At 51.4% G+C, this 26714-nt stretch overlaps 1 protein-coding gene across 4 annotated transcripts in view; it reads right to left on the reverse strand.

Annotated features, from left to right (window-relative positions):
* Positions 1–430: 430 nt before the first annotated feature.
* The window catches only part of TAB1 (TGF-beta activated kinase 1 (MAP3K7) binding protein 1), a 37056-nt gene continuing 10772 nt past the window's right edge, over positions 431–26714 (reverse strand). For 3 of the 4 annotated variants that reach the window (XM_033233903.1, XM_033233904.1, XM_033233905.1), the window contains exons 2-11: positions 17426–17562; positions 16893–17046; positions 15677–15763; positions 14402–14540; positions 13410–13523; positions 12602–12713; positions 10497–10641; positions 5373–5595; positions 4104–4266; positions 431–2280 (exon numbers count right to left, since the gene is read on the reverse strand). In XM_033233903.1, the coding sequence (XP_033089794.1) occupies positions 2073–2280; positions 4104–4266; positions 5373–5595; positions 10497–10641; positions 12602–12713; positions 13410–13523; positions 14402–14540; positions 15677–15763; positions 16893–17046; positions 17426–17562 (1482 nt within the window). In that variant the 3' untranslated portion in view covers positions 431–2072. Of the gene's footprint in view, positions 2281–4103; positions 4267–5372; positions 5596–10496; positions 10642–12601; positions 12714–13409; positions 13524–14401; positions 14541–15676; positions 15764–16892; positions 17047–17425; positions 17563–20403; positions 20446–26714 lie in introns of those variants that run through there. The other variant, XM_033233902.1, reaches the window with a different exon arrangement.

Here is a 26714-nt window from a genome sequence, read left to right on the forward strand (position 1 = left end):
AAAGCAAACTAGCCGGCAAAGAGGGCAAGGCCTCGCCCTGGTGACCTGAGCACTGGGTGGCTACAGCACCACTCACAAACCAAGACCCTAGGCTCCCTCTCAGCAAGAGTGGAATTGGCACCACAGCCCTACCACTGGTCATGGGCCAGAGGGCTTGGCCTGCAGCAGGGAAAACCCTGTCACCCCCTCTAGATGTGCATGAACACATCTGGGCCTGAGAGTGGGCCCGGGAGGTAACAGGCAAGCCATGTTTCCCCTGGGCTGTGGAGGTGGCAGTGTGGAATGCAGCCAGAAGGCCTGGGTTCAAATCCCAGCCCTGCCACTTAGCAGCCTGGTGAGCGGAGTTCTTGAACCTCCAGGGCAGTGAAGAGGGGAGGCGTCCACCTCCCAGGGCCGCTGCGAGTTACAGGAAACATGAGCAACAGCACTATTAATATCACAATGTGTAATGCCACCATTTATTACTTCTTTACTGCATTAAAAAAGTGACCCTGTTTCTAGAGACCACACAGCACCACAGAGGCATTCTTGGAAGAGAATTCCTTTTGTTCCCAAGCCTTTGTGACTGACTTTAAATCCTCTCACCTGCAGAACAGAGATGGCTTCAAAGTGGGGGGTGGGGGTGTGAGTGAGGATCCTGGGCTGAAACCTGTTTTTCTTCCATTTCTGCTGTGGATTCCCGCAGCTCCCTGGTTCCACACCAGGCCCTGCTCTGCCGTAGGAAAATGGATTCCTGGGTCATAGAGCTGTCAGGCCTTTGACTTTGCAGAGACCAAGCACCCTGGAAGCTGTGCAATAGTGGCCAGTCGCTGGTGGGCTGGTCTGGGACATGGCGGGCAGGGAGACTGGGAGCTGGGGAGGGCGTGGAGAATCCAGGGGTCCCTGGATACTGACTAAATGGCTCAGGTCTGAGCTCTGGCTGCCCCACTGAATGTGTGGCTTGGCCAAGGTGCAATTCTCTTGGCCTGCTTCTTCCTCTGAAATAGAAGTGGCAATCCTGGCCGACAGCCCTGGTGACACCCCCTCCCCACTGAAGGCAGAGAACCTGTGTGAAATAGTCCTAACTCTGGCCCAGGGCCGGGCCGGCCCAACCCTTCTCCTGTGCCTCCCAGGGTAGTGTGTCTCAAAGAACCTCTTCCCTCCTGGAACCATTTTCCACTCTTCTTTCTTTCAAACGAGTCCCCCAGCCTGACTCACAACCCCTGCTTGCTACCCTCAGCCGGTAGAGGACCCTCATCAGTGGTAAAGATAGTTCATCTCAGCCGCCTGCCAGCCTATGGTCTTCGCAGCACCAGAAGGAAAACACAAGGCGACACTGGCTCACCCTGGCTCAGGCCTGACAAGAGCAGCCCCCGCCTCAGTCTGCCAGGGTCAGTCCTCACCTCTCCCGCATGCCCGGCTCTGGGGAGGCCCAGGCTGCCCTCCTCTGGCAGCTCCAGGTCTCTTAGACCACTTCCCCCTGGCTCCTTTCCACCTGGCCTGCCCCTTCTGTGGCCATCCCAGGTCCCGAATGTTTACCACAGATGACACAACCAAAGCAGGACCAGGGATGGGGACAAGGGACAGAGGTGGGCACCAGCCTGGGTTCCACTCTGGATGTAGGAGCACAGGGCCGAGAGGCCGGAGAAGCGGGAGGCTACTGTCCCGAGGTGAGGGAGGTGATGGTGGGAGGAGGGGTGGGCTTGGGACAGCAGGGTCTACTGGGCCTGCGACACTCAGGGTTCACAGGGCGCCTCTTCCTGCTCTGCAGGAGGCTGCTGGGGAGGCTCAGGCGGCTTGCAGGACTGCTGCAGCTTCTACACCTGGCTCTCCGCTCTGAGAAAGGGCGATGGTCCTGGCTGAGGCCACCTGCGAGGAAGTGGCCTTCAGCTTCCTGTGTGGTAACAAGGTGTGAACCACAGGTCCAGGTTGCACTCACACCCTCTATTGCCCGGAGAGCCATGGGATAGAGTCTGCTGCGGGCTGAGGACGAGGTGCCTGCTGGCCGCTGTGGCACAGGCAGATGTTAGGAAAAGGCTGGACCCTGTCCTGCCCCACGCCAGGCCCTGCTTGGGCTGCATTCCCCGGCTGCCCTATGGTGCCGTCACCACGTTCTGCTCGCCATGGTCCACGCTCCAGAGGCGATAAAACTCAGCAAAGTCCACGTAGGGCTCAACACGGCCATCCTCGCCAGGCGGGAGCGAGTGGGCGGGCCGGGAGCGGAAGAGGCCCCCGTCGGAGCTGGAGCTGCTGCTCTGCGTGTGCGTGTTGGTGGACTGCAGGGTTAAGGTCGGGCTTTGGCTGCGGGACAACAGGGGAGGGAGTCAATCAGGTAGCAGTCAGGTCAAGGGGGCTGGGGCAGTGTGGGGATAGAATGGCCCCTGCCTCTACCAGCCCCTTGGGTCACAGGTCTTTCTGGCAGAGGCGATCATAAGAGCTGGCCCAGGCAGATGCTCTTAGAAAGAAATAAAAAGTCAAATTTTGAAGCACCAGCTGCATGTGGCTACTTCAATGAACTAAAGGTAAAGAAAATGGGGCCGGGCACAGTGGCTCATGCCTGTAATCCCAGCACTTTGGGAGGCCAAGGCGGGTGGATCACCTGAGGTTAGGAGTTCGAGGCCAGCCTGGCCAACATGGTGAAACCTCATCTCTACTAAAAATACAAAAAAATTTAGCTGGGCATGGTGGTGCGCACCTCTAATCCCAGCTGCTCAGAAGGCTGAGGCAGGAGAATTGCTTGAACCTGGGAGGCAGAGGTTGCAGTGGGCCAAGATTTTGCCATTGCACTCCAGCCTGGGCAACAAGAGTGAAACTCTGTCTCAAAAAAAAAAGAAAAAGAAAATGGAACACTCGGTTCAAGTGTCTAATAGCCACAAGTGGCTGGAGACGCTGTGACGGGACAGCACCCACACGAGCACTCCCGCCATCACAGGAAGTTCCCCGGGTGCAGCTGAGCCACCGACTGTCCATTACCATCTCTCTAAACCCGTCCCAACCCAGGCCCTACTCAGCAGGGCGGGCAAGGTGTCTTCTTCTAGAAAACCTTCCTTCGCCCCTCCCCTTCACTCTCTTCTCATCAGCTGGGTGGGGACAGGCACCCACCTTCTGTCACAACTGGAACTGCCTGTTAGCGCTGCCCAGCACCAGCAGAGGGCTGGCCCATGGCGGGACCAACTACCTCGGCTCAGATGCTGAAGGGAGTGAGGAACATAGGCAGCGGAGGAGGGCAGGCTGTCCCGCCTTGTCTAGGGCCACAGCAGTCCCACTCTGCTTTGTGGACACAGCTGGAGGACTCCTCCAAGCAGCCCGGCAGGGGTGCTGGAGAGGCCACCCCTACTGCGCTCAGGAAGCCCACGGAGCTTGCTCGGTCTGGCAGGCCTTTCTAGCCCCGTGGCAGTAGTCGCAGCATCCACGACTCAGAGGCAGAGGGAAAGGAAGGCCCCCTGATGAGGCAGAGGTAAACAGGCCACCCACCCCCTCCAGGGCCTTTCTAATTGGCCACATCCTGCGCACTCCATCCTCAGAGTGGGCTGGGTGTGGCATCTCTATCATTCCATGCAGGGCTGGAATGTGGAAACCAGATCCGGGTCCCCTGGTGTGGGGGGTGCACATTCTACGGAAGTGAAGGGGGTGGGGTGTACTCAGTTGGGTCTGCGGCTGGACGGGGCCTAGCTGCATCCCCCTCAGGCTGCTGTCTCTACCTCGCTCCCTGCCCAGAAACCACAGAACTCACTTCAAAGCTAAAATCAGGCACATTAGCCAGAAAGCACGGGCTCTGACAAGCCAGTACAGGCCAGACAATGTCCCCAAGCAAGGACACCACGGGAAGTTACCCCACATCACACCCAGGTGGGGAATGAAAAGAGAACCTTCCACTGACTGAAACTAGCAGACCGGCCCACAGGAAAATACGAGAAGTAGGCTGGGACCATCAGCCACCTGACCGAAAACCCCACCTGCCTCAGTTTCTAGGGAGACTTCCCTCACCAGGCATGGAGCTGGGGACTTCCAGACCCCAGGGCATCTTATCCATAAGCCTTGGCCCCATGGTCATTTCTGTCCTGGTGCCACAGGACACCCATGGGGGGACAGGGCTGGGGTGGCTAAGTGGGGGAGGGACTTACTTGGTGAGGGTCGGGGTGGCTTCATCCAGGGTGGAAGCGCTGTGAGCCCCGTTGACCATCTGGCCCTGGGAGGGCATGACAAGGGAGAGGGTCACGCTGGTCTTGCTGGTGCTCTGGGCACTGGAGTATGGCACAGACACAGGGTACACTCGTCCCCCTGCAGCTTTGGGAGGAAGAGAGTGGGGGCCTCAGGCAGCGGCTGAGGAGAAACCCGGGTTAACAGGGGCAAAGCTGCTCCCATGGCCTGATGGGGTGGTGCCTGAGGGCTGAGTGTAAGTGTCGGCCATGCCTGGCTCCCCAAGCCCAGAGCGGCCCCCTGCCCCTCGGGACAGCTCAGGAGGAGTGTCCCTTGGCAGAGACTCTTCCAGGCTGGACTGAGAACTCCCTGTAGCAGTAAAGCCAGCATAAAGCCTGCTGGTGCTCGAGTTGCCTCAAGGAAAGGGTTACTGCCTGGCTTCCCACGGATGCTTTAATCCAGAGGATAAGTCTGCTCCCAGTTGAGGCTGACCCAATAAAAATATGGTTGCAATAACAACGGCCAAAGAAACTTCAATAACCCTGGTGTCCATGGGAGAACAAATCTGTCTGTGGATGCCTGAGCTTTATCTAAGGTTTGCTTGTTTAAAACAAAGAAAAAGAAATGCAGCCCTCGGGAACCGAAGGTCTTAGTGCTGAGCAGCACTGCGGGGAGCACGGGAGAAAGCAGCCGCCTCTTTTCCTGAGAACTTGGTTGAAGAATGACATAGGTAGAAAGCAAAACGTCCTTCTCCCTGCCGTGCTCCAGTGCAGCCCAGGGGCAGACAGGCCCTGGGGCCTGACCATTTGTCCACATGCCTCATCTCTTCCAGGTCCCTTCATTCTTCAGCCTCGGTTTCCCCCTCTGGAAAACAGGGGTACCACCTGTCTTTAGGGTTGCCCATGAGGACTGAAAGGAATAATGCAGGCTGTGCGCCTGGCACACGGTAGGCACTCAATCAGTGGTGGCCATCATCTCTACTATGTGGCTTCAGGGCTCTGTGAATTGCTTGCTGGTGCACTCAGGTTCTGGGAGGTTGCCGGGGCAGGTGGTATTAACCTCATTTTACAGACAAAAAAGCAAAAATCAACATGCAGCTCAGAGAGGCTGAAAGTCAGAGAACCTGAATTAGAGCCACTGAGAGCCAGGCCCCCTGACTCCATCTCCATTTCAAGCAGCCTCGGGGGCTCTGCACCCACCTCTGGCCCCCAGATGGCATCCCCAGGCACTGCCTGTCTGTACAGCACACGTACCTGGGGCCGGGCTCGGTGTGGGCTGGCTCATTTCACCCAGTGGGTAGCCGAAGTTCCTCACCAGCAGGGTCATGTCCTCATGCCGGGGGCAGAACCTGGCACGCTCCCCACCGCTGGCGAAGGTGTCGCCGTGGATGCGCTTCACCCGGTCCACCACGGCCTGGGCCACTGCGTCCAGGGAGGTCTGCTTGGCAAACTCAGTGTCAATCATTGCAGCAATTTCCTGGGGGAGTGGGGAGGAAGAACCTGGTAAGGAACACGGTGTGGCCTGGGGGGCGTGGGCCATAATCTCAGAGCCTAAAATCAGGAGATTTAGCGGTCAATAGTGCAGCAGGTGAAGGAAGTGCCTGCCGGCCAAGTTTGAAATCTGAGCCTTTCAAGGTATTCAGGATAATCCTTCTGGAACTTTCCCATTAGGAAGTGTGTGTCCTCGTGATTGCTCTGATTGCTGGGTGCACACCTCTAGGATGGGGAGAGCATCCATCTCACTGGGTGAGTATGAGGATTAACTAACAATGCTGTGAGAGCACTCTGCCAGCCACTAAAAAGCCCAGTACCTGCCAGGCACGGTGGCTCACGCCTGTAATCCCAGCACTTTGGGAGGCCAAGGCAGGCAGATCGCCTGAGGTCAGGAGTTCGAGACCAGCCTGGTCAACACGGTGAAATCCCATCTCTACCAAAAATACAAAAATTAGCTGGGTGTGGTGGTAGGTGCCTGCAATCCCAGCTACTCGGGAGGCTGAGGCAGGAGAACCACTTGAACCCAGGAGGCGGAGGTTGCAGTGAACCGAGATAGCGCCATTTGCACTCCAGCCTGGGGGACAAGAGCGAGACTTCGTCTCAAAAAAAAAAAAAAAAAAAAGCCAGTAGCAAGTGTCATTATTATGAAACACTCTTTCCTGGAACAAACTTGTTGTAGGCGACGTTATACATGCTAGGATTTTGTCAGGAACTGGGGATACAGCATGAAGACAGGGTCCGTGACCTAAGAGAAGTCCCCGTCCACTATACAGCTGTTCCTCAATTTAGGATGGGGCTATGTCCTGACAAACCCACTGTAAGTTGAAAATATCATAAGTTGACCAGGCGCAGTGACTCACACCTGTAATCCCAGCACTTTGGGAGGCTGAGGTGGCCGGATTACCTGAGGTCGAGATCGAGACCAGCCTGGCCAACACGGTGAAACCTGGTCTCTACTAAAAATACAAAAATTAGCCGGGCATGGTGGCACATGCCTGTAATCCCAGCTACTTGGGAGGCTGAGGCAGGAGAATGGCTTGAGCCCGGAAGACGGAGGTTGCAGTGAGCTGAGACTGTGACACTGCACTCTAGCCTGGCCAACAGAGCAAGACTGTCTCAAAAAAAAAAAAAAAAAAAAAGAAACAAAATATCGTAAGTTGAAAAAGCAGTTAATGCACCTAATCTACTGAACATCATCACTTAGCCTAGCCTACCTTAAAATGTGCTTAGAACACTTCTATTAGCCTACGGCTGGGCAAAATCATCTAGTACAAAGTCTACTTTATTAATATATAAGAAAATATTGAATCTCATGTAATTTTTTTGTTTGTTTTTTGAGACAGAGTCTCACTCTGTTGCCCAGGCTGGAGTGCAGTGGTATGATCTCGGCTCACGGCAAGTTCTGTCTCCCAGGTTCAAGCAATTCTCCCGCCTCAACCTCCTGAGTAGCTGGGATTACAGGTGTGTGTCACTATGCACCAGATAATTTTTTGTTGTTGTTGTATTTTTAGTAGAGATGGAGTTTCACCATGTTGGCCAGGCTGGTCTCAAACTCCTGACCTAAAGTGATCTGCCCGCCTCGGCCTCCCAAAGTGCTGGGATTACAGGCGTGAGCCACCACACCCAGCCAAATCTCATGTAATTTATTGAGTACTGTATTAACAGTGAAAAACAGAATGGTTGTAAGGGTATTGGAACACGGTTCCCACTGAATATGTATCACTTTCGCACTATCGTAAAGTTTCTTTTGGGCGGGGGTAGGAGGGCAGGGGCAGGTAATAGGAAATGGCCTGTACCTGGTCCTGGTGGGCTCAGTTTCATCACTAAGCAGCAACATCACCTCCGGCAAGACCCTGAACTCTATGAACCCCAAATTCCCTATTCTACGTGAAAGTAAGCCCCTGTCCCTCTATGTTATAAGGCTACTGGAAGGAATGGTAAGCTTATATAACAGGTGAAGAAATTAGAACACAGGCTGGGTGTGGTGGCTAACACCTGTAATCCCAGGACATTGGGAGGCCGAGGCAGGTGGATCATCTGAGGTTAGGAGTTCAAGACCAGCCTGGCCAACATGGCAAAACCCCATCTCTACTAAAAATACAAAAATTAGCCGGGTGTGGTGGTGGCGCATGCCTGTAGTCCCAGCTACTCAGGAGGCTGAGGCAGGAGAATCACTTGAACCCAAGAGGCGGAGGTTACAGTGAGCTGAGACTGCACCACTGCACTCCAGCTTGGCCAACACAGCAAGACTCCATCTCAAAAAAAAAAAAAAAAGAAATCAGAACACAGGGACCGGGGGATAGTAAGGCACTTGAGACTTTTTCGAAGTAAATCTGCATTCAATCCAGCAATCCACTACTAGGCATCTACCCAAAAGAAAATAAGTCATTATATGAAAAAGATACTTGCACACATATGTTTACAGCAGCACAATTCACAATTGCAAAGATGTGGAACCAGCCTAAGTGGCCACTGACTAATGAGCAGATAAAGAAAATGTATTTATAAACTATGGAATACTATTCAGCCAGTAAAAGGAAAGAAAGAATGTCTTTTGCAGGAACTTGGATGGAGATGAAGGCCATTATTCTAAGTAACACAGGAGTGGAAAATCACAAACTGTATGTTCTCACTTATAAGTGGGAGTTAAATGATGAGTATGCACAGGCATATGGAGTGATATAATGGAACTTTAGAGACTCAAGGCGGGAGGGTGGCAGGGGTGCTAGGCATAAAACACCATACATTAGTTACAGTGTACATTACTTGAATAACTGGTGCACTAAAATCTCAGAATTCACCACTACATAATTCATCCCTATAACAAAAAACACTGGTACCTCAAAAGCTATTGAAATAAAAATTTACACATTTTAAAGAAGAGTTTTTCCTCATGATATTGATTGACTGATTGAGAAGGAGTCTTGCTCTCTTGCCCAGGCTGGAGTGCAATAGCACAATCTCGGCTCACTGCTACCTCCGCCTCCCAGGTTCAAGCCATTCTCCTGCCTCAGTCTCCCAAGTAGCTGGGATTACAGGCACCTGCCACCATGTCCGGCTAATTTTTGTATTTTTAGTAGAGATGGGGTTTCACCATGTTGGCCAGGCTGGTCTCGAACTCCTGACCTCAAGTGATCCGCCTGCCTCGGCTTCCCAAAGTGCTAGGATTACAGGCATGAGCCACCGCGCCTGGTCAATACATGACTTTTAATTAAAAAGGACAAAGCAGGCTGGGCACAGTGGCTCATGCCTATAACCCCAGCATCTTGGGAGGCCAAGGTAGGAGGATCGCTTGAGACCAGGAGTTTGAGATTAAGCTGGGCAATACAGTGAGACCCTATCTCTACCAAAAAAAAAAAACAAAACAAAACAAACCACCACCAAAATTAGCCAGGTGTGGTGGCACACACCTATAGATCCAGCTACTCAGGAGGCTAAGGCTGGAGGATCGGTTCAACTCAGAAGGTTGAGGGTGTAGTGAGCCGTGATCACGCCACTGCACTCCCGTCTGAGTGACAGGGCGAGTCTTAAAAAAAAAAAAAAAAAGTCAAAGCAGATAAGGTTATCTTCCTACAAGAATCACAGACAGGAGGAGGAACACAAACTGAACTTATCTTAGCCAGTCAGCAACCCAAGGAGGTCAGGGAAAGGCAATTTTCCTTTGAGATCATCCCTAACACGACTGTCTTGAAGTCACACTTTGGTGACTCCAAGGTGTAAGAAAAATAAGCAGCCCCCCAGCTGAGGGCCTATGTTTACCACGCCTAACCTCACTGCGATCTCACAAAGGCAGATGTTACCATCCCCACCGTAGAAATGAGAAGTGAACTGCCGGGTGTAGTGGCTCATGCCTGTAATCCCAGCACTTTGAGAAGCCAAGGTGGGTGGATCATGAGGTCAGGAGTTTGAGACCAGCCTGGCCAACATGGTGAAACCATTTCTACTAAAAACACAAAAATTGGCCAGGCGTAGTGGCTCACATCTGTAATCCCAGCACTTCGGGAGGCTGAGGTGGGTGGATCATGAGGTGTGGAGATCGAGACCATCCTGGCTAACGTGGTGAAACCCCATCTCTACTAAAAATACAAAAAAATTGGCCAGGCGTGGTGGCGGGCGCCTGTAGTCCCAGCTACTCGGGAGGCTGAGGCAAGAGAATGGCATGAACTCAGGAGGTGGAGCTCACAGTGAGCTGAGATTGCACCACTGCACTCCAGCCTGGGCGACAGAGCAAGACTCCGTCTCAAAACAAAAACAAAAACAAAAATTAGCCGGGCGTGGTGGCAGACGCCTGTAATCCCAGCTACTTGGGAGGCTGAGGCAGAGAATTGCTTGAACCTGGGAGGCAGAGATTGCAGTGAGCCAAGATCATACCACTGTACTCCAGCCTGGGTGACAGAGTGAGACTCTTGTCTCAAAAAACAAACAAACAAAAAAGAAATGAGAAGCAAACTGTAAATTGTCTGCCACTCAAGAAGGGCAGTAAAGCCGCCAGGCCCTTGGCAGGAAGTGATGGGTGTGGGAGGGACTCTGCAGCCACAGCTCTGTGCAGCAGGCCACATCTCTTTCTGTGCTCTCTTCCTGGCCCTGGCCCCTTCCTGGCCATCCCACAGTAATGCTGTGCCCATGGCAATTCACATCCATCTCCCCCTCGTCCCTTCAGGCCTTGCTCAGGCTCTGAGGACTAACACTGCTTCAAGCCTAAAATGAGTCAAGTTTTTGGGTGGGATGGGTGTTTTTAGAGCTCTGGGATTCTCCTTCCCCCAGCTTTGAACCCAGGGATGTCTGATGACAGCCTCTGAGAATCACAGCTCTAGAAGGCTCGAGCACATTGCCGTGCAGGCCAGCCACGCTCGCCAGCTGTGGGCTTGGCTGGACCCAACTCACCTGGTTGGCCTGCCCAGGCCCATGGGCTGCCTCTAGGGCCTTGTAGAGCCCCTCTGACATCAGCACCAGGAAGCCTGTCACCCCATCCAGTGGCTGTGCCCCGTGGATTTCTGGCTCTGCGATGATTGGTTTGGACTTGGCGGTGCTATGGGGAGAGAGTGGAAGGAAGAGCTTTGCTTGGAACAGCACCCAGGTGGATGCTGATTCTGCTGAGGGAAGGAATCTACGCCCAGAATGTAAAATAAAACACACAACCTGACAAGAGGAAAAGAAAGAGAGAAAGAGAAGGTCAGAAAAATAGACCCATCTTCTTATAGCAGCTGCTAAACTAAAGCTTGGAGGGCCATAAAAACTGGCAGGCAGCTGAGGTCAGGATGGCAAAGGTTGAATGCCCGACTCTGGCCTGTTCCATACATCCTGTTCACAGGGCCTGGTGGTGGCAGGGCAGGGCGTGGGACAGCAAGAGGGAGGCGTTATCCCTGGAAGCCCACGCCTCTTGCTATCATTTGGGCTTTTCCAAAACAGGTGGCTGAGACCCGAGATACTCTCCACGTGTACAGGGATCCTTCAGTGACTGGGGTCAGAGTCATTACATGCCAGCACACGTGTGTGCACATGGAAGTAAGCACATGAGGAGGTGCTGGCAACACCATCCAGAAGAGCAGAGTCTGAGGACTTCCTGAGGGCCCATCAACCAAGGCTGGGTCCTGAGAGCTGTCATTACACAGAATGACACCAGCCTAACTGCAGGGGAGTAGAATGAAGAGATGGGCACCTTTAACGATAGCAGTGAGGGGTGTCTAAACGTTATTTCCAAACTCATCAAGTTGTATGCATGAAATATGCACAGCTTTGTGTATGTCAATTATACCTTAGGGTTTAAAAAAAAGGAAAAGAGGGATGGGCAGGACACACCAGCACCTGGGAGAGGCAGGACACATGAGCACCTGGATGTTCTGAAAAGGATGCCGGGTCCTTGGCCCCCATCACACACACACGCGCGCGACACACACACAGAGACACCGTGTGTGTATACGTGCATGTGGCCAAATTTTGGAGCAGGATACACAAGAAACAAGCAGCCTCTGGCGAGGCAGCGAGTCCCAGAGCTTGGGGTAGGAAGACTTCCTTTCCCTGTACAGACCCCAGCACTGTCTGAAGTGTTTTATACAATGGATGTACTTTCCAATAAAGGAAACAGGACCCCACAAATTAGGGACAAACATTCGAAACTCAATTGCCTAGACTGCATGAGGGCAAGGAGTTCTAACATGCACTTTCTAGGCCGTGAGGCCTGGCCTCTGCGGATGGGAACTCTGGGTGGACATGCCTGTCTCCCCAACCAACACTTCACATACAGGTTACCGGGTGGTTAAGGACACACATTCCAAATTCAGGCTGCCTGAGTTCAACCCTATGACCAGGGTGGGCTGTCTGGTATCTCCATGCCTCAGCTTCCTCTTAAGAAAATGCCTCTAGGGTGATGGCAGTGACTACCTCAGGGGGTCTGAGCAGGAAATACATAAAAGAAGTTACGCCCAGAGCTCTGCACGGGCTCGGCCTCATGATCATGACTGCCCACTGTGCTGCCATGAGCACTGGGATGACACCCAGAGTGTCCTCAGAGGGAAATACACAATTCATCTCACATCTCTGCTGCAGCCATGGGCAGCATGGACCAACAGGCCTGGTCTGTCCATCCCACACCAACGCTGGCTTCGCCTGCCTCCCTTGTGGCACTAGTTGCCTCAGCTTTGCCCCAGCTCCTCAACTCCACCCCTTGTCTCTACAGTACCCAACTCCCGGCCTGCTGGGTCTAACCTGCCCCAAACCAACCTCTCTGGGAGGAAGAAGAGTTTGCTTGGGCTCTGAACTACCTTGACTGTACGTCTGTCACTGGGGTCTATGGTCTGCATCTGCCCCAGGCCTTCTGGACCTTTTTTTTTTTTGAGACAGGGTCTTGCTCTGTTGCCCAGGCTGGAGTGCAGTGGCATGATCATAGCTCACTGTAGCCTCGACCTCCTGGCACAATCAATCCTCCCATCTTGGCCTTCCTAGTACCTTCTGTTCTTTCAAGCACAAGGGACAGCTGGGCTGGCACCTACCTGAGAAGGTCAATGTCCGTGTAGCCATATTTGACCTTGTAATCCCCGATCCGCCGGGTGCTCTCCTGCCCACAGATGATCCCCACCTGCTTGATCTTCCCGGCGTCCAAGCCTATGGAGGGAAACAATGCCACACTCCTGCTCCTTGTTCACAAAGAGGAACACAAAGAAGGGGACAGAGACACAGCCATGGGAAGAAGGCAATAAGGACCCACTGAATAGGAAATGAAGACCACACCAGGACGCTTGGGAGAGCAGCTGACCCAGAGCCCCTGGTGTCCTCAGTCCCCACGCCCATCACAACATGCCTCACTCAGAGCCCCTCCTCCAGGCACCACCCAGCACGGAGCAGCTTGCCTGCCATCTCCCTGACCATCCCGTGTGTCCCACATCTGCCTGGAGCTCACTGGGAAGGGAAGGAGCAGCTTGGCAGCAGCTGGGCTCCCTGGACTTCTTTGGCCTCTTTCAGTCTCCATCAATAACAGTAAATGCCTCCTGTGTGCCAGGCACTCCAGGAAGAGTTTCACATGCACTAACTCTGAATCCTCCTAGCATCCCGGGGTAGGTTACTATTATCCTTATTACACGGAGTCGGGGGGGGAACGGAGGCACAGAAAACTTAAGTAAGTTCCAATCACCAACCAGTAAGCAGCAGAGCTGGGATTGAACCCCAGGCAGACTGGCTAGGGAGCCCAAGGTCGCAGCCCCTCTACCACACGCCTCTCTACCAAAGGCAGGTGAAGGGTGAGCCCACAGGGATCAGCTTCCGCTCCCACTCACCCCTCGGCCAGGTATTCTCCCCACTTACCCAGCTGCGAAAGGCGGAAGAGCTCATCCTCGTTCTCTGTGGTGTGGTCCACGTTCAGCTGTGTCACCTGCAACCCATCCACTGTCGATTTGCATAAAAGTGCACGGTTTGTACCTGTGGCAGAATGTGAACAGCTAAGCAAAGACCAAGCAGAGAGAGAAATAGGACATACTGGGAAGGCAGAGAGGGAAAAGGCAGGCATCTCACACGTGGAAATACCTGAAATGGGCAAAACAGGCTCAGACCAACGAGGTGAGTCACCAGTTAGGGACCGTTGATGATACGAAGGAATTGGGTTTAACTTTTTCAGAGTAATCACAGGATTATGATCTTATAAAACAGAACTCTTCTCTAGAGATACAGAATGAAATATTTACAGAACACATGACAGTGTCTGGTGTTTGCTTCAAAATAGCGAACGTGGGGACAAAAGGCCACAGGTAAAAGAAGGCTGGCCACAGTTGATAACTGCTGGGGTTGGGGATGGGCACATGAATGTTCATTAAATACCAGTCACTCTGTTGTTCTATATTGTGGAAAATTTTCCACGAGAGTATTAAAAAAAAAAGGCAGTATCATCAGAGGGGTCTCCACAGAGTTCTTTCTACTGTAACCTGCACCTACGTGTCTGGCTTCTCACAAACCCCAATGCCCCTGTCACCTAGCCCCATCTCACAGCTGTTCATGCGAATGCTGGTTGGTTTGTCATGGCGAGGTAACCTCTTCCAGAAGCAGTGGCCCCGACTCACCCAGAACGAGTTAAGAAGCAGAATAGGGACTAAAGGCCAGGACACCTGCCTCCCATCCCGTCCCTTCTCCCTTCCAGCTGGGACTGAGGCATCACTGTGGAGAGGGACATACCCAAATGGTCTCAGGAGACCCTGGCTCTAAAGTGCGTGAAGTCTCTGGAAAGCAGATTGTCAAATAATGCACCAGCCCCTGTGACTGACCTCTCCCCAACCCTCCCTGCCCTGGGACAGGAGGGGGCTCACCAACATTGGCGACGTAGAGCTTATTGTTGAGAAGGACCGCCACAACGGCCATGGCCCCTCCTGAAATTTCCCTCTCCAGCGTCTTGAGTCTCTCAAGGATCTTCTGATACTGAGGAGGCAGCTGGTGCTGAGGCACCCCCTACAGCCGTCAGCAGAGGGTCAGGGCGGGACGGAACTCTGGACCATCCTCCCAGCCTCTCCCTCTCTGTTCTTTTTTTTTTTCTTTTTTTAAGACGGAGTCTCGCTCTGTCACCCAGGGTAGAGTGGATCTCAGCTCACTGCAAGCTCCGCCTCCCGGGTTCACGCCATTCTCCTGCCTCAGCCTCCCAGGTAGCTGGGACTACAGGCGCTGCCACCTCGCCCGGCTAGTTTTTTGTAGTTTTTAGTAGAGACGGGGTTTCACCGTGTTAGCCAGGATGGTCTCGATCTCCTGACCTCGTGATCCGCCCGTCTCGGCCTCCCAACGTGCTGGGATTACAGGCTTGAGCCACCGCGCCCGGCCCCCTCTCTGTTCTTTTTTTTTTTTTGAGACGGAGTCTTGCTCTGTCGCCCGGTCTGGAGTGCAGTGGCCGGATCTCAGCTCACTGCAAGCTCCGCCTCCCGGGTTCACGCCATTCTCCTGCCTCAGCCTCCCGAGTAGCTGGGACCACAGGCGCCCGCCACCTCGCCCGGCTAGTTTTTGTATTTTTAGTAGAGACGGGGTTTCACCGTGTTAGCCAGGATGGTCTCGATCTCCTGACCTCGTGATCCGCCCGTCTCGGCCTCCCAAAGTGCTGGGATTACAGGCTTGAGCCACCGCGCCCGGCCTCCTCTCTGTTCTTAAGAGCAAAGATCCGAGGGCCCGGAGGACAGACAGACAGATGGTCCACGGCACAGCCAGGATGAAGCCTGTGCTGCAGTTTCAGGGCGAGGTTCTTCCAGGAAAGCCGGAGATGACCTAACTCACAGCACGGAGGTCAGCGCTCCAGGTGGCAGTGGGCAATGTGAGCAGGTGGGTGACAAGGGTGGGGACCCATTCAGGTTGAACCACTGGGAAAAGCCCTTTCTCATGCCCAGCACTGCCCAGCCACTGATGAGCTTTAGTGTGTAGCTGCCCACAGCAGGGCAGCGAGGTCCCTCACCTGTGGCCGCCCACCAGGGTCCCCCATCAGGAACTGCTCCCTCCCTAACTCCTGCTGCTCTGGCCCAGTAATGTTAAGACAAAGTAGATGAGTCCACGCTCCCTGCAAAGCTGGGCCTGGACTTGACTCCCCGGGTGTCAGCTGGGGAAATTACCTCTGGCAATTGCGACTGGAGGCTTGCCTTCTCAGCCAAGGCATCATCAATGGACTCCAGGAAGCTCCTCTCTACCACATCGAAGGCCTAGAGGGACACAGGACAGGGCAAAGGCTGGTTCAAAACACCACTGTCACTGGTGCTAAAATGCCCTCTATTCATAACAGCAACAGGTTCGCTGCATTCACCGCAGGTCCTCGTGTGATGGGGCATTCCACGTGTCAGTCCTGCCTCTGGCCCAGCACTGCAAGGCACCAGCTGCTTCCTGGAGATCACTGTCTTTGACAAAGGCCTTCAGCCCCGCAGGGGTGTGCGCCTTGCAGAGGTGGCACTGCAGAGGGCTGGGGCAGGAGATAGTGTGGAAGCTAAGAGCAAAAGCTTGGCGTAGGCCCGGCTGGTGTGACCTCTGGCCCCCTCACTCTCACACAATGGAGGTTAAGTGTTGTTCCGGGGTGAGGTAAGACAGTCCACCCTGGCACTCAGCAAGGCACCTGCTCAGAGAAACTGCCAGCTCATATGATTACTACAACTTCTTCCTGGGAGCCTTCTGTCAAACCCTGCTGGCCCCAGGACACTAGTGACACTGACACCTTCTCCCCGGTGTGAGATCTGCTGAGAATCACTGGCAATGGAGCCTGAGGCTGCGAAGGGCAGGAAAAGGCTGGCAGCACTGTTCTCCGGGAACAGAAGCCCATCCTCTCATATAACGGGCCTGAAGCATGCTCCCGAAAGGAGATGCCGGGAGGAAAGCTCCCAGCAGCACAAGCAGGAAGGTGGAGCCAGACAACCAGGCCAGCAGCCCCTCAGAAGCGGGAGGCAAGGTCTTTCCTGAACGCCCAGGGATGCCTCCTGCACCTGGAGGCTGAGCACCTGACCACATAGGAAAGAAAGGGGTAGCTCTAAATGATCCCATTTCTACCAGGCCTTGCCCTGTTCCCACCTCACACCTCTCTCTCTCCAAGCTCACATCCCTAAAAGCCCCCATCTCCAGCAGTACCTCCCCTGCCAGCCATTGAAGGCCTGCTGCTCACTGGCTGGTCCTGGACTCCTGTTGGGTGGCGGGGGGGGGCCTTCGCTGGGAGCTGTTCCTCCACCGGGGTGAAGGTGCCAGCGGGATCTTCACACCAACCCTGGCAACATGCTAGCGGTGCAGGGCCCAAGCCCTGGGGTGGGGGACATGATGTGGCTGGGTCACTGCCAGCCCCGGCACCATTACCTGCAGCAGCACGCGCCGCACATCGGCCTCGGCATGCTCGGCATTCAGTTGGCCCAGTAGGAGCTCTGCGGACAGCCGCTGGGCCACAAAGTTGGTTACCCGGTTGCCATCGTAGCCGTTGAAGACCCCATACAGGAAGCAGTTGTTCTCACTCCTGGAAGAGGGAGAGGGCAGAGGGAGGCCTGAGGCCAGGGTCTCATGGAGGTGGAGGGAGAAAGGGAAGGGAATTGGGGGAGGCTAAAGCTACAGCAGCTGCAGCTTCAGGGGCCCTCTTGGGTCCCCTGCTTTGGCCATCATTTCACTCTGGCTATGATCTTCTGGGATACCCTCCTCCCCATGCTCATGCTACCCCATCAGAGCAGGCCCTAGGCTGGTCTGAAGCCCAGCAGTGTAAAGGACAGCAGCAGAGGCCACCTCTCACTGGCCACATGTCACTGGCAAGCCCATACGAGAAAGCTGCAAGGTCGGTGTCTTTCCTTGCTTGCAAACCAACCAACTCCCTGGGCCCAACACAGAAACGCTGGCACACACACCTGAACTTGAGCCAGCTGTCCTCTGGCGGGTGGCTCTCAGTGCCCTTGCCATCAGCAGAGTAGCTGCGGTTGGAGGCTGAGCCAACCCCAGAGAGGTGGCAGAGTGGCAGGTCATCTGTCCAGCTTGGCTGCTGCTCCTGGGGAAGGACACCAGGAAGCCGTGAGGTGCCACCGCGTCTGCAGGGTAGACCCCACTTCACCTACTCCTTCTGCAACAAAAAACTAGCAGTCCCGCAGCCCTACACAGAGGGTTCCACTTCCTTCTGAAAAACAGTAATGTTTGCATGAACAGACACCTGCAGAAGGGTTTGCTGTGTTTATGGCTAATCTACAAACTGGCTCCCCAGGAAAACTGAAAGACTCCAGCATTCCCAAATGTCAGGCACAGCAATGGCCTCCAGGAGTGAGCTGTTAGGAATCCTAGTGAAACAATGTCGCAGACCCTTGGCAGGAAACTCTGGGGACCCCACCTCTTACTGCACTGGCTCCAAAAGCACACCAGAAAGGAATCCCTTGAGCACTGGTTACCAACACTGCAGGCTGCAGGCCCCACCCTCAGAATGACTGATCTGGGCAGGGCCCAGGACATCTGCAGCACAAGCCACTCCCCATGGGTGATGCTTTCAGGTGACCTAAGACCCAGCCTGGAGAAACTCCAACTTATAAGCTAGTCTCAGTCACTCTTCTGGCACTGGGACCTCCAAGCGCCAGGGAGAGTAACTGAGACTGGCTTTTAAGTCAGAGTTTATGAGCTAGTTTATAAGACATCCTCATGCCACCCCCAGAGTCCTCTCCCATCTCCCCTGCCACATCCTTCCCTCCCAGTCCTGAATGCCTGCAGCCCTGTCCATCCTCTGCTCTTTGCCTCCACATGAACACCTCCCTTCTTCTTCCCTAGCAATTCCCCGGGTCCTTCGGGACTCTCTGGCTCAGGAGTCAACACCTCAAGAGGTCTTCCTTCAGGATGACCCTCCCCAGGATTGGCTGATGGCCCTCTCACATACCCCAACAGCACCCTGGGCCCACACCCCTACCTGCCTGCAACGCCCATTCCACCCCATAGGATCTCAAACCAGGCTGTTCAGCATAGTCACTGCAGAGCTTTAAACACACTCACACAGCGGTCCAGGCCCTGGCCCCAGCCCTGGCCCAAACACAATTTCTGAATTTCCCAAATCTCCCTAGGGTACCTCCTGAGCATCCGTATTTTTTAAGCCCCAGGAACAACTTTGACGCAAGGCCCAGGTGCGATTCCCTGCCTCTCCCGGAAAGCTTGCCCCAAATCTGGCCTCCTACCTGAGAACTGCACCTTGTTCACAAGGGCACTCCTAGGACCACCGTGCAGAACTAGAGCAACCTGGAATAACTGGGAGAACCACAGTCCCATTTCAAGGAAAATAAAATTTGTATTGGCTGGGTGCAGTGGCTCACGCCTGTAATCCCAGCACTTTGGGAGGCTGAGGTGGGCAGACCATTTGATGTCAGAAATTCGAGACCAGCATGGCCAACCTGGTGAAACCCATCTCTGTCTCTGTTAAAAACACACAAAAATTAGCCAGGCGTGGCAGTGCAAGCCTGTAATCCCAGCTACTGGGGAGACTGAGGCAGGAGAATCGCTTGAACCCAGGAGTCGGAGGTTGCAGTGAACCGAGATCATGCCACTGCACTCTAGCCTGGGTGACAAGAGTGAGATTCTGTCTCAAGAGAAAGGAAAAAAGTATTGAAAGCTTTCTTGAAATATTAAACAAACACAAGCTAGAGCAATCAGATAAGAGAAAGAAACACAGGGCATCCAAACTGGCAAGGAAGACGTCAAATGATCTTTGTTTGCAGACGATATAATCTTACATATGGAAAAACCTAGACTCCACCAAAAAACTATTAGAACTGATTAAACAAATTCAGTAAAGTTGCAGGATATGGGCCGGGTGCAGTGGCTCACACCTGTAATCCCAGCACTTTGGGAGGCCCAGGCAGGTAGGTGGTTCACGAGGTCAGAAGATCGATATCATCCTGGCTAACATGGTGAAACCCCGTCTTTACTAAAAATACAAAAAATTAGCCAGGCATGGTGGCAGGCACCTGTAGTCCCAGCTACTCGGGAGGCTGAGGCAGGAGAATGGCGTGAACCTGGGAGGCAGAGCTTGCAGTGAGTCGAGATCATGCCACTGCACTCCAGCCCGGGCGACAGAGCGATACTCAGTCTCAAAAAAAAAAAAAAAAAGTTGCAGGATATAGAATCAACATGCAAAAATCAGTAGCATTTCTACATGCCAACAGTGAATAATCTGAAAAAGAAATAAAACACACACAGATACCGTGTGCAACTTCTTACAAGTTATTGTTAAGTCTTCCAGAAAGGATGTGGAAACCACTTCAACAGGCTTTTGCAATCAGATATGTAAAAAGCCTGTGGTTAGCTTTTGTGGCAAATTGTAGCATCTGTTTAGTTATATACTGACAGGAGTGACTTCATTTTTTTTTTCATTTAATTGGTTTTATTCTGCATTTATCTATTTTGGTGCTTCAGTTTTACATTTTGCACCCTGGAGCAACTTCTGCAGGGTGTGGGAGTTTGTTTTATTTTTACATTAACACGGAGTAAAACTGGCTTTTGAGGCACACACATCTGTGAATGTTGACACATGTAGAGATGTGTGTAACTACCACCACTCTCAGGATACAGGGCAGCTCTACTCCCAACACACTCCCTCCCCTAATCCCTGGCAACCTATTTTCCGCTGCTATGGCTTTGTCTTTTTAAGAATGTCATATTAAACGCCAGGTGCGGTGGCTAATGCCTGTAATCCCAGCACTTTGGGAAGCCAAGAGGGGCTGATCACCTGAGGCCAGGAATTTGAGACCAGCCTGGCCAATGTGGCGAAACCCTGTCTCTACTAAAAAGACAAAAATCAGCCGGGCGTGGTGGCGTACACCTGTAATTCCAGCTACTCAAGAGGCTGAGGCACGAGAATCACCTGAACCCGAGAGGCAGAGGTTGCCATGAGCTGAGACTGCACGCCACTGCACTCCAGCCTGGGTGACGGAGTGAGACTCTGTCTCCAAAAAAAAAAAAAGAATGTCACATTAAGAAATGATGCAGTAAACATGACCTCCTGAGACTGGCTTCTTTCACTCAATATTATGTCTCTAAGATTCATCCAAGTTGTTGGCTTGCGTGTACCAATAGTCTGTCTCTCTCTTTTGTAGAGTAATATACCATTGTTTGGATGTAGTATAGTTTGTCTATCCATTCATCCACTGAAGGACATTTGGGCTGTTTCGTTTCTTATAATTATGAAGAAATGTGCTATAAATATTCATGTACAGGTTTTTGTATGAACGTAACTTTTCATTTATCCAGGGTAAATACCTAGGAGTGAGAGGGCTGGCTCATGTGCTAAGTATATGTTTAATTTTACAGGAACATGCCAAACTGTTTTCCAGAGTGGCAGAACCATTTGCATTTCCAATGCTGAGTTCCGGCTGCTCCACGTCCTTGCCACCATGTGGTACTGTCTTTTTCTTTTTCTGAATTTAGATATTCTAAGAGGTGGGTAGTGGTATCTCATCGTGGCTTTAATCTGCACTTCCTAACGGCTAACGACATTGAGTATCTTTCACGTGTTTATTTGGCACGCACTCATTCTCTTTGGTGAAGCGCAAGTTTTTTCCCCATTTTTAAATTAGGTTATTTTCTTAACTATTGTGTTCTAGGAGTTCTTTTTATTTGTAACTTAGTATTTCATTCACTCAAGTAGTGTCTTTCGCAGAGCAAAAGGTTTTAGTTTAGATGAAGTCCATTTAATCAATTTTTTCTCTTTCATGGTTCACGCTTTTGCAGTCATGTTTCTGAACCCTCTGTCCAGCCCCAGGTCACGAAGAGTGCCTATGTTTTTTTCTAAAAGTTTTATAGTTTTACATTTTACATTTAGATCTGTGATCCATTTTGAATTAATTTCTGTGTAAGGCAGGAAGGAGATTTACGTCCACTTTTTTTTTTCATTCCGATATCCAATCATTCCAACACCATTTGTTGAGAAGACTAGTTTCTCTCCATTGAATTGTGTGGGTCTACTTCTAGACTCTATTCTGTTCCTGTGATCGGTGTGTCTACCCCTCCACCAATACTACATTCTTGATTATCGTCGCTTTACTGTAAGTCTTAAAATTGGCTAACGTGAGTCTCCTAATCTTATTGCTCTTTTTCAAAATTGTTTTGGCTATTTGAGTTCCTTTGCCTTTTCATATACATTTTAGAATCAGCTTGCTTATATCCACAAGTCTTGTTGGGATTTTTATTGGAACTGTTTTAAATCTACAGATCAATTTGGAGAAAGCGACATTGTCACCATGTTGAGTCTTCTAATCCATTAACATGGTGTGTCTCTACACTTATTTATGTCTTCATTAGGTGACTTTTATTTATTTATTTTTATTAACACAATTTTACCACAAGGTCTGAAAAGCTACTAATGCCTTCCAATAGCCTTTGAAAACAGACACTATAACCAAAACCTACTAATGGAAATGAAAAAAAAAAAGGGAGATGAAATGGCAATAAGTGCTAGCTGAGCCAAGTATGTCATGACTAAATAAAAAAATTTAAAAAAGTAGAAATGGCAACAATAGGCCTGGAATTCTGCTCAGCTCCTCATAATATCAGGCTTAAATTTAACACATTCAGTTCAAGCAATGCCAAAAGAAACACTGCTGGCCCGGCGCAGTGGCTCACGCCTGTAATCCCAGTATGTGGGAAGGCTGAGGCAGGTGGATCACTTGAGGTCAGGAGTTTGAGACCAGCCTAGGCAATGTGGCAAAATCCTGTCTCTACTAAAAGTACAAAAATTAGCCAGGCGTGGTGGTGCATGCCTGTAATCCCAACTACTCAGGAGGCTGAGGCAGGAGAATCGCTTGAATGCAGGAGGTGGAGGTTGCAGTGAGCTGAGATCATGACACTGCACTCCAGCCTGGGTGACAGAGTGAGACTCAGTCTCAAAAAAAAGAAGAAAAACGGTTTCACAGCAACACAAAATTGGGTCTAGTTCTAATATTGAACTGTTTCATTTTAAAGCAAAATTAATGTCTCTCTTAACATAAATGGGAACTTAGTCTTCAGGACCCACACATGATATTATGTGATTACAGTACATTAAATCACTACATACATTCTTTCAACGAATACCTGCTGAGCATTTGCAACAGTCTGGCAGTATTCTGGGTACTGGGGACACAGAAGAGAAAACAGAGAGGTTCCTTTTTTTTTTTTTTTTGAGGCGGAGTCTCGCTCTGTCGCCCAGGCTGGAGTGCAGTGGCCAGATCTCAGCTCACTGCAAGCTCCACCTCCCGGGTTTTACGCCATTCTCCTGCCTCAGCCTCCCGAGTAGCTGGGACTACAGGCGCCCGCCACCTCGCCCGGCTAGTTTTTGTATTTTTAGTAGAGACGGGGTTTCACCGTGTTAGCCAGGATGGTCTCGATCTCCTGACCTCGTGATCCGCCCGTCTCGGCCTCCCAAAGTGCTGGGATTACAGGCTTGAGCCACCGCGCCCGGCCGAGAGGTTCCTTATTTGAAGTTTCCCTTCTAGGGAGAGAGAGAATTCAAACACCCGATACAATCATAAACAAGGCAATCTCAGACAGGGCTATGTGCTAGGGAGAAAAAACATCACGGTAAAGGGACACAGCGTGACGGGCGAGGGGATCTCTAGATGAAGTGGTCAGAGCTCTCTGGGGAGGTGACCTCTGAGCCAGACCTGAATGACTATGGGGCAGTGATCTTCTAGAAGGCAGAGAAGGAGCCTTCCGGGCAGAGGGAACGGCATGTGCAAAGCCCCTAAGATGGAAAAAAGTATGCGAGGTTTACAGAAGCACGAGAAGGCCGGTGTGGCCTCTCTAGTGAGCACAGGGGAAAAGAGGCTCCATGCCACGTTTGCAAATACGTATGTACATATGTGCCTGGGTGGGAGGGCAGTACAAGGCCTCTGGGCCATGGTAATGAGTTAATAACCAGTGAATTAATTATTCTTCAGGTAACTGATATGTTGCCAATTGTCCCCTATGTCTTAGATCTGCTTAGTATATCTCCATTTCCAGCCAGCTCACAAAAGTCTCCTATGACCAGGCAAATATACTTCCAAAGGTAGCTCCTTTTCTAGTCTGTCTCCCACCACCAGCTGGAATGAAATTAAATATGAGGTTAAGCAGAAGTACAAAAGCATCTCCCCAGTCAGGAGTATCCCATGTCTTCCTCCTGAAAAGATGGCCAAAGAAGTCAATATTTAGCACCCCAAAGTGCCACAGGTGTTTTAAAGCATGTGAGGAAAAGACATTTCTATTTTCTAGAGCCCTGTGATTAAAAATGAGATTAAGATGGATTTAACTCATCCTCTCATGTGAGATGAATAATACTAACACAAATGTGTCACCACAATGCAAAACCTGTCTTCGATGCTGCAATCACAGTTACCTCCTCTGCCAGTATCTAACTCCCATAAGGGACAGACACGGGCTTCCAAGGACTTGAATCTTTCTAAAAAAATCTACACTTTCCAGCAAAAAATAAATATCACCAAGCAACTTATGGGTCTGTTTCACATTAGACACACACTATTAAAAAAGGCCAGTGAGGCCGGGCGCGGTGGCTCACTCCTCTAATCCCACCACTCTGGGGGGCCAAGGTGGGTGGATCACCAGGTCAGGAGTTCAAGACCAGCCTGGCCAATATGGTGAAACCCTGTCTCTACTAAAAATACAAAAATCAGCCGGGCACGGTGGCAAGCGCCTGTAGTCTCAACTACTTGGAAGGCTGAGGCAGAAAAATAGCTTGAACCCAGGAGGCGGAGGTTGCAGACAGCCGAGATCACGTGCACCACTGCACTCCAGCCTGGATGACAGAGCAAGATTCCATCTCAAAGGAAAAAAAAAAAGGCCAGTGAAATTGTCTTCCACAAGTAAAGACAGAAACAAGCTCAAACAGGCAGCTGAGGAACTTGCCACATTGGTGTGTCATGGCACAAGAACAATTCACCTAAGAGCATTTCACAACAGGAGACCAGGAGTAAGCTGATGATCTACTGACCACTGTATGCTGTGCTGTATTTGGCTGACGTGGGAATAATAAACTTTCCCAAATGAGAAAACCTGTATATCTGACAGCAGTCAATCTACTGAGCAAGTGCCTGTTCATTAAGTACCTGTGAATAGTGTCTAGATATTTCAACACTACTAAGTACTTTTTTAGGAAATCTGATTTTCGTAATGTTGAGGCAGTAATATTTCGGGAATTTATTATTTTATAAACTGGCAAATGGTGTTTGGGTCAATAGGTACAGACACCAGTGCTATTGTTTATCTAAGGAGTCTTGGTCCATTCTTGGTAAAAACACTCCAGAAAACGGAAACTGATGGCTCCTTTCTGAACATACTACTCTATGTATACTTTAGCCCTAATGCTGGCATCTTACTTGGTACAGAACACTTCATTAAGATCAGGGCCGGCGGGGCGCGGTGGCTCACACCTGTAATCCCAGCACTGTGGGAGGCCGAGGCGGGTGGATCCCGAGGTCAGGAGATCACCATCCTGGCTAACATGGTGAAACTCTGTCTCTACTAAAAATACAAACAATTAGCCAGGCCTGGTGGCGGGCGCCTGTAGTTCCAGCTATTCTGGAGGCTGAGGCAGGAGAATGGCGTGAACCTGGGAGACAGGGCTTGCAGTAAGCCGAGATCATGCCACTGTACTCTAGCTTGGACAACAGAGCAAGACTCTGTCTCAAAAAAAAAAAGATCAGGGTCATAGGGCTGGGTGCGGTGGCTCACACCTATAATCTCAGAACTTTGGGAGGCCGAGGTGGTCGGATCACGAGGTCAAGAAATTGAGACCTTCCTGGCTAACACAGTGAAATCCCATCTCTACTAAAAATATAACAAATTAGCCGGGCGTGGTGGCAGTAGTCCCAGCTACTCTGGAGGCTGAGGCAGGAGAATGGCGTGAACTCAGGAGGCGGAGCTTGCAGTGAGCCCAGATCACGCCACTGCACTCCAGCCTGAGGACAGAGTGAGACTCCCTCTCAAAACAAAACAACAACAACAACAACAACAAAAGAAAGATCGCTGGGCGCGGTGGCTCATGCCTGTAATCCCAGCACTTTGGGAGGCCGAGACAGGCAGATCACGAGGTCAGGAGATTGAGACCATCCTGGCTAACACGGTGAAACCCCGTCTCTACTAAAAACACAAAAAATTAGCCAGGCGTGGTGGCGCGTGCCTGTAGTCCCAGCTACTGGGACGCTGAGGCAGGAGAATGGCGTGAACCAAGGAGGCGGATCTTGCAGTGAGCTGAGATGGTGCCACTGCACTCCAGTCTGGGCAACAAAGTGAGACTCCGTCTCAAAAAAAAAAAAAAAAAAAAAAAAGGAAAGATCAGGGCCATAGCAAGGCTGCCCACTTCATTACTTCACACAGAACTGGAGGTGTTAGCCCAGGCAGTTAAGAATGAGAGCATAGGCCGGGCGCGGTGGCTCAAGCCTGTAATCCCAGCACTTTGGGAGGCCGAGACGGGCGGATTACGAGGTCAGGAGATGGAGACCATCCTGGCTAACATGGTGAAACCCCGTCTCTACTAAAAACATACAAAAAACTAGCCAGGCGTGGTGGCGGGCGCCTGTAGTCCCAGCTACTCGGGAGGCTGAGGCAGGAGAATGGCGTAAACCCAGGAGGCGGAGCTTGCAGTGAGCTGAGATCTGGCCACTGCACTCCAGCCTGGACGACAGAGCGAGACTCCGTCTCAAAAAAAAAAAAAAAGAATGAGAGCATAAAAACTGGGAAAGAAGTCATTTCTATTTGCAGCTGATAGGACCGTACGCCTGGCAATCCTAAAGAATCAATGAAAAACTAACACAAACAGTAAAAGAAATCAGTTAGGCGGCAGGATAGAAAATCAAAGTATGCAAATCAACAGCTTTCATATACCCAAGAGAAGATGAGCATCTAGCCTCTATGTAAAATAACAAGGTCCTTTTCCTGTGAGTTTCTACCATGTCTGTCTCCCCCAAACTACTATAGAAGGTTGTTTTAAATCTAAATTTATATCAGTCGAATTATATATTAATGCATTCATCCCAGCCTTCCAGACTGTGGACAGTTTTGAATTTTGCCCTTTGACAAATTGACAATCTCACTCAGCTGTGTATCTTGTACAGACAAGGCCTTCTACACATGGTTCCAAACGATCTCGAAAAAACTGTGACCAGAACAAAAAGCATGAGAAGCTAACCATACTGACAAGAC

This window comes from Trachypithecus francoisi, unplaced genomic scaffold (assembly GCF_009764315.1).
Source record: "Trachypithecus francoisi isolate TF-2019V2 unplaced genomic scaffold, Tfra_2.0 Lachesis_group14, whole genome shotgun sequence".
Lineage (NCBI taxonomy): Eukaryota > Metazoa > Chordata > Mammalia > Primates > Cercopithecidae > Trachypithecus > Trachypithecus francoisi.